Raw genomic sequence first — 12,654 nt, 5'->3', positions numbered from 1 at the left:
TCTGCTTATTTGGCTCTAATGCCCTTACCAGCCATCTGAGGCCTGTTAGTGTTCGTTATCCCGTGTGGTTCTGAGACTTTAGAAGAAATCTGAGGAATCTATTGCTCAGCAGATTTATCATAACATGATACTTAGCTGAAGATCCCAGGGGGGCAAAGAAATTTCTCAGGCGGGCATCTCTACTGATAGAATTGTTCTATTACCGTAGGTAAAGGTACTTTCACAAAGGCCCAATACATGCAGTTCATTTCACCAGGAAATGAAGAGCGTATGTCCCTGTCATTTCCAGTATTACGCCTTTTCTCAAGACAGTTTGTATGGTTCTCTCTGAGAATATCTAGATCGCTAACTCTCCTTTTCCCTTTCGCCACTTGCCCAGCCCATCTTTACCACTTGGCACTTGTTCCTCTCCTTGTTCTGTCTCTTTTCCAGCCCGCACTCCTCTGGCCAGCCCCTGCCCAGCTCCCACCCCACCAGACAGCTTCCTTGCAGCTCCCTGCCCCTTTTTCACCCGCCGGTCTGGTTCCTCCGCTCCTTCCCCGGTACTCCCTTTCTGCTCCCACTTTTCTTTGCAAATCTCACGCTTTAACAGCCCGGTTCTCTCTCGCCTGATTTCCCAGGCCGGCCTGCTTCCCCTCCCGCTAGCAGCCCCCTTCTCCGGGCCCACCCCGACACTTGTTGCCCACGAGAGGAACTGCTCTGCTGGCTGAGCTGGACCCTGGGCGCCGGCTGTAGCCGCAAGACCGCCTCCTCGCCGCGGCACGACGGTGCCCGGCCGGCGGTCCCCTCCGCAGAGCCCGCCGTGCTGCGGGCTGCGGCCGCGGGCCCGCGCCGCCTGCCCGCCCTGCCCGCCGCGCCGCGGGGGAGGGCCCGTCTGGCCGCGCACATGACGGCACGGGGGAGGCCCCGGCGGGCGGCTCGGCCGCGCCACCGCAGAGCGGCGGGAGAGGCGGGCCCCAGCGCGCACCCCGCGGCGGCAGGGCCAGGGGCAGCCGGGGCGGGGGCGCGGAGCCGGGGCCCGGGGGCCGGGGCCGGCGGCGGGAGCGGGGCAGCGCGGTGCTGAAGGACAGCGCCCGCGGACACCGCCCGCCCCGCCCCGCCCCGCCCCGCCCGGGCAGCCGCCGGGAGCCCGGCGCGGCGCCCCGGGAGCGGGGCGGGGGGACCCGGCCTCCGCCCGCCCGCCGCCACTGCCACCGCCGCCGCCCTGCCCGGCGCGGCCGGCACGGGAGCCCCGTCCTGCCGCCGCGGGAGCGGCTCCCCGGGCCCCGCGCACCCCCCGCCGCCGCCCGCCCGCTGCGCCGATGCCGGGCGTTGGGGCGATCGGAGCGCGGTGCAGGCACCGGCCGCGCAGGAGCCCCAGGAAGAGCCCCAAGGCGGAGCCGGGCCAGGCCGGGGCCGCCATGGACGCGGCGATTTGGATCTACCAGTTCCGGCTGATCGTGCTGGGCGACTCGACCGTGGGCAAGTCCTGCCTCCTGCACCGCTTCACCGAGGGCCGCTTCCCGGGGCCGCTCCACTCCGACCCCACCGTGGGGGTGGACTTCTTCTCCCGGCTGGTGGAGATCGAGCCCGGCAAGAGGGTCAAGCTGCAGCTCTGGGACACGGCGGGGCAGGAGCGGTTCAGGTAGAGGACCCGGGATCTTCCCCCCCGCCCCCCCCCCCCAAACCTGCCGGCCCCCGGGCACACCCTGCCCCGCAGCCCCGGCCCCCGCTGCCCTCCCGGCACCGTACCCTCGTCGTCCGACACGTCTCCTGCCCCAGGGAGTTTGCCTTGCCCCCCGGCACATCTCACTTTGCGCCCACCTGGCTGCTGTGCCCCAGAGAGTCCCCACCCCATTGCCATCCAGCCGCACCACCCCATTGCCTGCCGGTGCCCCCCAGCCCACCATCCCTCTCGCCCCACCACCCACCAGTTCCCCCCCAGGAGCTTCCTCCTTCCCCAGCCTTTCCTTTCACACCATCGGGGAACAGCTACCCTTCCCCTCCCAGCTCACACTAGGGGGTAACAAGTGGCCTTGTCGTGTTTCTCCTTCCCTCCCTAAAGTCTTGGACCTAAAATCTTGGACCTCCGTAAAATCTTTGCCCTAAAGTCTTGGACCTAGGGTAGCAATCCCTCCTCCGCATTTTTTTCCTTCTTTGCAGCAGGAGGCCCTTGCTTCACTCTGCATTTCTTACTTTGTCATCACCTCAGAACTCATCCTCCCCTGCAGTATTTCCCTCTGCCATAACTCTCCCTCCCATGCAATCTGGAGAGACCAGGCCACCTCCCTGCTCTTCCTCCTTCCAGCACAGCACCACTGCGAGCACCAGTGCAGCCTTGGCAGTGTGGAAGCCACCGGGCAGCCAGCTACAGTCCCTTATTAGTGTTTCATCTGCCTTCTGCACCTGCTCTGCACTGATGGCTGCCAGGAGCCTTCACTAATACCTCTGTCATTTATAGTGTAGCTAAACTAGCTCAAATGCAGCACTATTAAATCCTCTCCTTTCTCCTTGCTGTCACAAACAGGTAGCGAAACTACCCTCTTTTCCCGCCCCAAAAGTCACAGTCATTCCACAGCATACAAACTGGTACTGTCATTCACTCACTCTTGTGGCTCTGTAGTATCTGTAGTGCTTGCCACTTCCGGCAAGTTGTGTATGGATTGTAGTTTGGACTTGGGGTTCAGTAGGTATGAACTCAGGTGGGAGGCTAATGCATAGCCCATCTACGTGGTACCTGACCCACCCACTCGTTGTTACTGGGATGCTAGCAGTAGGGTCGAAATGGCTCTCTTCACTGGCCAGAATTGATTCTTTTATGTTCCCTGTCTTCTGCTGCAACAGTTGTGCAGATTCTCGCACTCAGCTGACGAGGTGGGATTTCACTATCTTACCAGGGGACACCAACCCTTTTTTTCAATAACAAGTATTACAGGGAAACAACAAAAAACTTTCCTGGGCTTCCATGAGTCACGACTTCATACGTATTTTTGCAGGCAGGCCTCTGAAGAGTTAGCAAAGAAATTAACAGTGATAATGGCAAGCTCTTAGCATTTTTCACCTTCCTTGTGCTTCCCAGCAAAGAACATAAAATACTTGTAAACAAGTGACTAAGAATGTATAATCTCTTTATTTTGAATTTGCTGACAAATAGCTGGGATGGCCAATGACAAGGCACTTGACTGAAAGGAATGCAAATACAGAGAGTTTTGCATACATTTTAAATCGTATGATAGCCATCCTTTAACCCGGGAATGCTCAGGGGATATACAGTGATGAGTCATGCATTCAGTTGCTTTTAAATTTACTATTAGTATACATCTGTGTTTTTTCTAATACCCAGAAGATACAAACTGAAGGAAGTAGTTTTAAACATTTGTGTTTGTTTTTCTGCTAAGAGTTTCTTCTCAGTTGGTGTATCAAATATCGTAGCGTTTATTGTATAGTCTTTTTTACACTTACTCAAGTAAATGATAAATATTTTACTAAGTTATACACCACAGGTTAAAATCTTTTACATTCTGTTCTCTGCTAATGGAGAAGACTACAGACAACAAGCAAAGATGGTCTTGGGGAAGAACGAATTATTCCAAGAAGTAATCTAATTTTGTGGAACGCCAAACAGTTTGCAGTTCTGATTCCCAATTCTGCTCTGGTTCACTTGCATTGGTACTTTAGAGGAGGTAAAACCTGGCTTTAAAGCTCTCTGGGGAGTTCCCTGTGTGTAGGGCAAACTACTGGCTGCATAATAACCCCCTTCTTTTGGTCCCAGGCATTAGGGACATTCCCAGGGGAAAAGTAAGGTGTGACACACCTGCCATCACACTCTCTTGAAAGAGAGCACTTATTTTCTTGGAGAATTTGTTTTGGAAAAATTCTTACATGTGTCTAGTTCATTGATGCTGCTGTATTTGAACTGGATTTCATGCATGGTCTTAGAAATCATCTTTAACATGCACTGTTTGCATTACTTCTCAAATAAAGTAATTCTTACCACTTCCACAAGAAGGGTGAGCAAGCTGCAAACACTAGTGCCAGAGAGTTTACTATTTTGAGCGCAAGACAGGGCAGTTACTGACTATATCTACTTTGACCTCAGTAAGGCATCACTAAGCAGAATCTCCCATTGTGCTAGGTGCCATACGGACAACAACAACATAGCCAAGAACTTTAACACTTTAATAGAACAAGAACCTACAGGCTTGCTTAGTATAGACTCAGGTGCGTAATGCAGACTAAGGTAAATGAGGGGTACACCCTATGTTTCTTTCTGTCTTGAGATTAGTTGTCATTTAGAGCAATCTGCTGCTTTGGCTGTGTTTCACATTGTCTACTTTGCTGTGATTTTTTTTTTGTTTATTTAATTATCCTGTATTTAAATCCAACATATATTTAAATCATGAAACTTCCGAGGCTATAAAATGCTCGGTAGTGGTGCTAAGACTGAGAGTTCATTTCAAGAATGCAGGGCAAAATATTGTGGGGATGCCTCAATTACATTAACCCACTTTTTAGTAGACTATGATATTAGATACATTCTGTTTCTAACAATGGCTTGAAAATAAAACACTGTCCTTATTCTTCTTTTTGAGTAAGCAATATGTATTTTCAAAATTAATACCATTACAATGTAGTCTTTAGTCATAGTATAAAAATAAATCTTCAAAATTAGATAAAGCTTTTAGTGAAAGTTTGGTTCATCTGGTAAAGATCAGTAAGATCATAATGAGAAAGAAACACTGTGACTGATTAAAGTCACCCTAAAGCCATAGTCTGATGTTATTAATTTATCTCCTAATTCATTTTCAGAAACAATTGTTCAGTGGCCATCATCTTACCAAGGCTTTTCTTGAGAGTATTAATTAGGGTCTCACATCTTTAACCTAGTATTTAGATTAAGCTAAGAGAATGACTTCTGATCTAGACAGTATTTTCCCCTTCCATAATGCTAGTTCAGGCAGAATTAATTAGAAGAACCAACACATATTGTACATGGGAAGTCATAATTTCAAAAAGTATTTAGGATCTGATTTAACAAATATTCCAAATTAAAACTAAAGACCTTGAAGTTATCCTTTGGAAAAACATTCTAACATATCATTATTGTACATCACAACGTATAACTTCCTGAGGAGCAGTCTCACCTCCAGCAATTTGAAATACAGAACCATCTGGAAGAACCTTACAGCATTCAATATCAAAGTGTCATGGTTCCCTTTTATTACTTAGTGCAGTCTTACCTTTTTAGCATGTTCTAACAGGGAAAAACTGATTTTCTCCAACCCTTTATCTGTATTTACCTTTCATTTATTACAAATGCCAAGCATTATATGAGTGAGCAAAAATATTATTCATACAAGTATTCTTGCTGAAAATAAAAACTTAGGATGGTCTGGAGAATGCTAGGACAGTCCATATTTAACAACAGCATAGATAAGGAGCTTTGTAATCTCTATTTTTTTTTATATGGAGTGGGGGAGAAAATAAGAATTACCTTTTCAATAAAGCTTACATCACTTTTTGTAACTCTCAGGCGAAGATGGTATAATAGTTCACATATTTAGTGTGGACCGATTGGAGGCTGTAGCAGACCCATCATCAGCGGCTGGCATGACACGCATACTCCAGCCTGAACGAGGAGGAGCTGCACAGCCGCTTCGGCCTCCGGTCACCAAGGGGTTACAGTCACCTCTGTTAAGTAGGAGGGCTGTTTCCTTTCATTTAGTGTAGCCATAGGAAGCAGGCGAACTCCCTCCTGAAATATCAGCTTGCACCTTGAACAAAGGCTCAGGCAGACACATTGGTTTGGGCACTTCCATTAGCTATTGCTTTGAGAAGGGTTCAGAGTCTTCTGTGAAACAGAAGCTGAGAGAGGAGGCAGCAAGGAAGTACTGGGCACAAAGGAATAGAAGAAAAACAAAGTGGTTTAGGCAGAGAGATAAGACACGTGAAAAAAGAGAGATGCAGGGATGGATTTAAGAGTTCAGTCCCCCTTTCACTCAAAGTCACGGGCAGATTTGCCAGATTCTAAATCTGAACGACATTCTCCTTCCCACTTCCAACCAGCGCCTCCTCTGAACAGTTTCCTGGAAGAAGATGGCAGGCTTCATTGCTGTCTCCCTAATTTGAGAAGAAGGGCTGCTCTTTGGCCATTACTTTTTCACCCTAATCCCACCCTGTCCCTAACTTAAGGCTTTCCTTTCATTTCAACATCATTTCAACAAGAATTTAGGATCTGCATGGGAATAATTTGAGAAATGGAGATTTGAACATCCTTTATGAATAAGTAGGACTACATCAAACCTGACCTGTCACCAGTTCCTCATCCTGACTTCAAAAACTCGCAGGACCTTAGGTTTTTTCCTTCTGTTCAAAAAGTGACAACAATAAGGGAGTTAAAAACTTCATTTTGCTTTTAGAGTCTCATCTTGCAGCACTTACCAAAGTGTGTCTAGTCATGTAAGTGGATTCCCTGTTTGTGAAAGAACACAAGAAAGGCCAGTCTGGTCTTGTCTATGGTCCGTACTTGCATATCTTGTCTCTGATAGAGTCTTTGAATTCTCCTGAGTACTCCGCCATCCTGTACTTTCAGCTTGAGGGACTTCTGGAGACTGATGCGGTTTGTCTATTTACTAAACCTCACTCAGTCTCTTGTTCAGTACTTGTTCAGTCTTCCATGGAATACAGATAAACTCTTTGCATTCATAACATCTTTCCCAAGGAGGTCTACAGGTCTACCAGCTGTTGCATGAAGAGCCTTTTACTGTCAGCCCTCCTTATCTTTTGTTGGCTACCATGCACTCTCATCATCAAGCTTTTCAGTGAGGACACATGCAGTACATTGACATGGTCTGTAAAGTCTATAAAGCTGTATGTCTTCTGAGCAAACCCCTCGAGTGGCCTCTGTACTATGGGCTCTGTGAACACTGACCTGTGCCTTGTGAAGTAGTGCACGAGGAATCTGTGTGAAAGATAGGTGCCTCCACTGTGCTGAAAGAAAGTTCCTCTGCATTTTGTGAGGAGCTTGAACCCATCTGAGAGTGCTGGCGTGCTCTTGGAAGCCCTCCCAAGCAGAACCCTTCTGGGCACTCACCTGGAGCAATGGTTTGTTTTCAGCTCAGATCTGAGCTAAGAGGGAAGGCAGGGCTGTCCCTGCTGAGCGGCTCACCGCCTGCACAGAGGCAAAGTGCTCGCATCCCCAGGGAGCTTATGCAGGCACCATGGTTAGATACGCTGTTGAGTGGAGCACAACTTCAGATGTCTGTCTTATAGTTCTGCCTAACCCTTGTTGAAGGCACTTAAAAGTCCTATAATCTTTAGTGATAATATTAATGAGGCAAAAGTTGCCCTTGCACTTAGTTTTATAGAGAAAAAACCAAACCAAAACAAAAGCAGAGAGACATATCAGACCATCTAAGTCAATGCTCTTTCATTCTTTCTAGGTGTGATATAGGGCATAAGTGAGCAGAAGTATATCCACTTCACACAGTTCATTTTCCAAATAACTCTAAGCTGTCTACTAAAAATATGTCTAATAATTAATCTACTCTGATTGTCGTATTTAAGTCAAATATTTTGCATCTGTAAGATGTTTCAGATGCTATTGAACAACCTACCACATTCACGTGCCCAGACTTTTTTCCCAGTTGATGGCCTAAACTTCCTGCTTCAAAATTTTGTCTTATTTGTCAGGAATACTTTATTTTAAAATACAACTGCAAATAATAACTCACCTTAGTAGTAAAACTATTCAAGTGCTTGTAGACCATATTTTAACACATATCATCCTTTTCTCAGATGTTAGACAATCACATAACATGGTATCATATGTATCATGTCTATCTTTAAAACCTTTGGTGGTACTTTTTTCTTTTGTTACTGTTTTCTAAAGCCTCTCTAGTATATCAACCTTCTTTTGATGAGAAAACTAATTTCAAATTATACATACCAAAAATATAGAAAAAACAACTGCTGTCTCTCCCATATATTCACCCAGTTTTTGTGATGTCCAGCCCAAAGTTACAGATGCTTTTTAATCATCTCCATTACAAGCAATACATACACATAATTAAATATAATGGCTTAGATCATCAGGTAGTATAAATTAGCATATCTCTGCAGAAGTGAGTTACAACAGATGAGGGTACTGACTGCTGTGTATAAGCACCCAGTAACACATGGAGGACAGTTTTTCAGTACTCCAGTTCATAGATACATGATACAACGTTGTTCTATATAGAAATGCTTGGTAAATGATGCACTGCATTTTCAATACTAACCTACTTTCTTCCCTGGCTAATGCATTTCTTTGGCATAACTGTTTTCAAGATTTTTTTTTAATGAAAATAGGTTGTATTAGCTTCCACTTCTCCACTTCTTCTTTGTCACCCACTTCCACTCTTTCTAGAACCACCTGTATTATTTTAATGTACTCATTTGTGTTTGCAACTGCTCTACAGCAAAAAAATACTTAAGAAAACCTGAAACAGATCTTTATGGCACCTTTACTTAATACTCCACGAAATGTGACACCCCTCATTTATGGTCTTAAATAATTTTGCGAAACCATGTGTCATTTTTCATATCCAGGCTATTTGAATTAATCTGAGGGTAAGATCCTATTGTCTTCACATTCAAACTGTTCAGAGAGATGCTTCATGGACTCTATTGCTGGAAACGTAGAAAAGATCTTTCTAAACATTATGACAAACAATGCCTCGCTGTTATCTAACTAAAACCATTTCAGATGCCGTTTGCTGTGGCTAAATGAATTTAGATATGCCAAGAAACCTTAGCGTTATCTAGCTGTGCACTTGCCTATCTGTAATATGACTACTGCTGCTAATTATATCTCTATGTTTGAATTGTTATAAAACACTCTATGAAATGCAATGAACTGAAAATCAGAGGGAGCTACTGTTATGGGAAGATATGTTACTGTGTACAGTTCATCCTGATTCCAAAAGTTTTGAGGCTGCATCCTCTTCATAATCATAAGATAAAATGGAATTAATTCTTGGCTAAATTATAATTTCAAATAATGATTGTTTACTAATAGAGAGTGTGCATCTCATTTCAGTTGGAGAATATTTATATATAACTAGCTATATATTTATGCTAGTAACGAGTGCTTGCGTCCACTCCTTGGTAGGGTGTCGCTTCCTTTAAAATGCCTCTTCTCACCTTCTCCATCCTCCCCTATTGCTCATGATTAGAGACTTAACAATCATTTTTTAGTCCCTGTATCTTTCTCTCTCTCTACATTCTAACAAACATTTTTTCTTCTTCTAGAACATATTCAAAATCTTTTCAACCAGAGGAAGGGTTTCCTTCTTCCAAAATTCCTTCCCGTGAATGCTCTGGAATGTAGAGGGCTCAAAATTAGAAAATATCTGTTGCCAGTCCTGGAAGTCTCATGCCAAAAAAAAGTAAATGCAGTTATAAAGAGCTTTTGAACCTCTGTGTGAGAGAGGTGCTGGAGGTAGAAGCGTTCCTCGCTAATGCTGTAACAAGTGTGTTTGCCCAGCTCAGTTACTTTTGGACAGTTTTGTTTAGGGAGTTTCCTTTCTTAGTCTGTTACCTGTTGACTTCTGGAAGCACAAAGAATTATGATTATCTGTACAAACTTTTCTATCAAATATTTTTTCTGCAAGGAATACAAAAGGATACACTTGTACATTGGCAAGGTTAGGCTCTAGATTTCTCGACATATTTCAGTCTGAAATAATTGATTAGAACAAAGCGAAGTGCATGTTTGTATAAGACTGAAGGACTCAGACTTTAACACCAACAAGTAGTTGACAAATAATTACATATATTTAATTCTGTGAACATGTGCCACAGTTTGCTAATAAAGAGTACTTTGCAGAATAATTCAGCATTCAAAATTCACACTAGAGATGTTGGCTTCAAGAATGTTTAAAAAGTGACTTTTGAATGTAAGAAAAAATGAAAAAGCAACATTTTTGTGCATAGAAGGTAAACTAATAAATTCCAATTGGTTTTAAAAAAGGAAAGATATTTCATAAAACTTATAGTAGATAAAAACACATTGCCACATGGAAAAGTGTTGTGGTTTAACTCCAGCCGGCAACTAAGCACCACACAGCCACTCGCTCACTCCCCCCGGTGGGATGGGGGAGAGAATTGGAAGAGTAAAAGTGAGAAAACTTGTGGTTTGAGATAAACACAGTTTAATAGGAAAGCAAAAGCCACGCACGCAAGCAAAGCAAAACAAGGAATTCATTCATTCCTTCCCATGGGCAGGCAGGTGTTCAGCCATCTCCAGGAAAGCAGGACTCCATCACGCGTAACGGTTACTTGGGAAGACAAACGCCATCACTCCGAACGTCCCCCCCTTCCTTCTTCTTCCCCCAGCTTTATATACTGAGCATGATGCCATATGGTATGGAATAGCCCTTTGGTCAGTTGGGGTCAGCTGTCCCAGCTGTGCCCCCTCCCAACTTCTTGTGCACCTGGCAGAATGTGGAAAGGTGAAAAGCCCTTGATTTAGGATAAGCACTACTTAGCAACAACTAAAACATCCCTGTATTATCAACCCTGTTTTCAGCACAAATCCAAAACATAGCCCTGTACTAGCTACTATGAAGAAAACCCACTTTATCTCAGCCGAAACCAGGACAAAAAGTAATCTATTTACGAATAAAGTGAAAATGTATTTTAATTTTCCTTTTTCTTTTTTTTCCTTCACAGATCAATAACACGCTCTTATTATCGCAATTCTGTGGGTGGCTTACTAGTGTTCGACATCACAAATCGACGATCTTTTGAACATGTGAAAGACTGGCTAGAAGAAGCAAAAATGCATGTGCAGCCCTTTCAGATTGTGTTCCTGTTAGTAGGACATAAATGTGACTTAGTGTCACAACGCGAGGTTACAAGAGAAGAAGCTGAAAAACTGTCATCTGACTGTGGTATGAAATATATAGAAACTTCAGCAAAAGATGCCACGAATGTTGAAGAGTCCTTTACAATTCTTACACGAGACATCTATGAACTTGTAAAAAAAGGAGAAATCTCAATACAAGATGGATGGGAAGGTGTCAAGAGCGGCTTTGTTCCAAATGTTGTACATTCGTCAGAAGAAGCTGTAAAGCCCAGAAGACAGTGCATCTGCTGAATTTGTAGCATGCCAAAGAGCACACCGGGTGTTCAGAAGATGATGCCAACCTAAATAACAGAATAATAATTTTGAAACAATATTAGATCATGACATAGCTGAATCATAGAATGGTAATTTGTTTTTGTATCCTTCTGTCTAGGTCATAACTTCATAAAACTTTAAGTGCTTTTTTTCTTTTCAGAGTACAGTAACTTTATGTGGTCTTCAGGAAAAGAAATTATATATTGCTAAAGGAAAAACTAATCCTATAGCAAGACACTGAGAAAGCGCAATAATCATCGTGACAACATCCTCTCTTGGGCTTTGTATTTTGAATGCTGTTTAAAATCAAGGCTTGCTAGGTGAGGATCAGATGAGCTCATTACTTTTATTCATCCTGCCTTAGTTTTGGACAAGAAAATATTATACCTTACACATTTTTCATGTGATTCTTTACTCAAGTGCAGGGTTGCTAATGACCATTAAAGTTTAGAATGCTGTAGAATTTCATAATAAAGATAACTCTAAAGAAAGCAAGCTGAAAGATTGCTCCAATAGCAAACACTTTTGATACGAATATGAATACAAGCCTTACTAAAGAAAAAGAATGTTTTAGAAAAGATGATTTATTTGTATATGAAAATAGGGAATAGAAGCAATGAAATTTATTATTAAATATTTTCTGAATTGCCAATGCAACTAAATGTAACATCACATATGATCCAGCTGTTAGTTGACTTGTATGCAAAACAGATTTCCTAACCACTGGAGTTACATTTTGGAGGCCAGATCCTCAGCTGGGTAATTATCATAGCCACACTGATGCCTAGGGAATTAAGTTCATTTACACAAACAAATTCTGTATTAGCTTTAAAAAATAAATCTACTTCTAAGAAGAAGTAAAAGTAAGTTAAAAAGTGCTGCAACCCATGGGGACCCAGGCCTTAAATTTGAATAGAGCAAGGATTGTTTTATTCTCAGCTAGAAGATGTTAAACTGTTGTCTAAAAAATTAAGGTTTTAAAACCAAAACTGTTAGGAATAGAGTGTTTGGAGAGGAGAGAATTTCTAAAATAATGCTTGGCTACAGAGAGCAAAGTTGGAGAACCCCTATTCTAAGAAAGCAACACATAATAGCTTTTAATAACAATAATAATAGGAGAAATCTGTGATCATGTAGCATTTTACTGAGCTTGAGGTCATCTTCCTACTCCTCTGAATATAACACACACTAGCTTTATGCAAACTATGCCCTATATGTCTAGCACTTGAACACCATATAAGTCTACTTCTGATTTATGGTAGTAGTATAACAAACAAGATGACTTGATCTCCAGAGTTGATAAGCATCTACAGTTTATCTGGGCATACTCATACCCACCGAACATCAAGCCAGTTATCTTCATATAAAGGTGTGTTACCATGTTACAATTCTCCATTTTCAAGACCAGGCAACAAGTCTATCTAATCTAACTTTTTTCTTCAACAAACATAAAATTGGTTTTCCCTCAGGTTACTTTTAGGTCCTTTTACAATCCTTTTGTAAATATTCCA

At 43.4% G+C, this 12,654-nt stretch overlaps 1 protein-coding gene across 1 annotated transcript; it reads left to right on the top strand.

Moving 5' to 3' along the window:
- The first annotated feature begins 1,301 nt into the window (after positions 1 to 1,301).
- RAB39A (RAB39A, member RAS oncogene family) lies at positions 1,302 to 12,016 on the top strand. Its single transcript, XM_075492014.1, has 2 exons — positions 1,302 to 1,624; positions 10,693 to 12,016. The coding sequence occupies exons 1-2, from the start codon at positions 1,302 to 1,304 to the stop codon at positions 11,117 to 11,119; spliced, it is 750 nt and encodes a 249-aa protein (XP_075348129.1). The 3' UTR covers positions 11,120 to 12,016.
- The last annotated feature ends 638 nt before the right edge of the window (positions 12,017 to 12,654 follow it).

The sequence above is a fragment of the Mycteria americana genome, chromosome 1 (genome assembly GCF_035582795.1).
Source record: "Mycteria americana isolate JAX WOST 10 ecotype Jacksonville Zoo and Gardens chromosome 1, USCA_MyAme_1.0, whole genome shotgun sequence".
Lineage (NCBI taxonomy): Eukaryota > Metazoa > Chordata > Aves > Ciconiiformes > Ciconiidae > Mycteria > Mycteria americana.
This window is presented reverse-complemented; position numbering and strand designations above follow the sequence as displayed.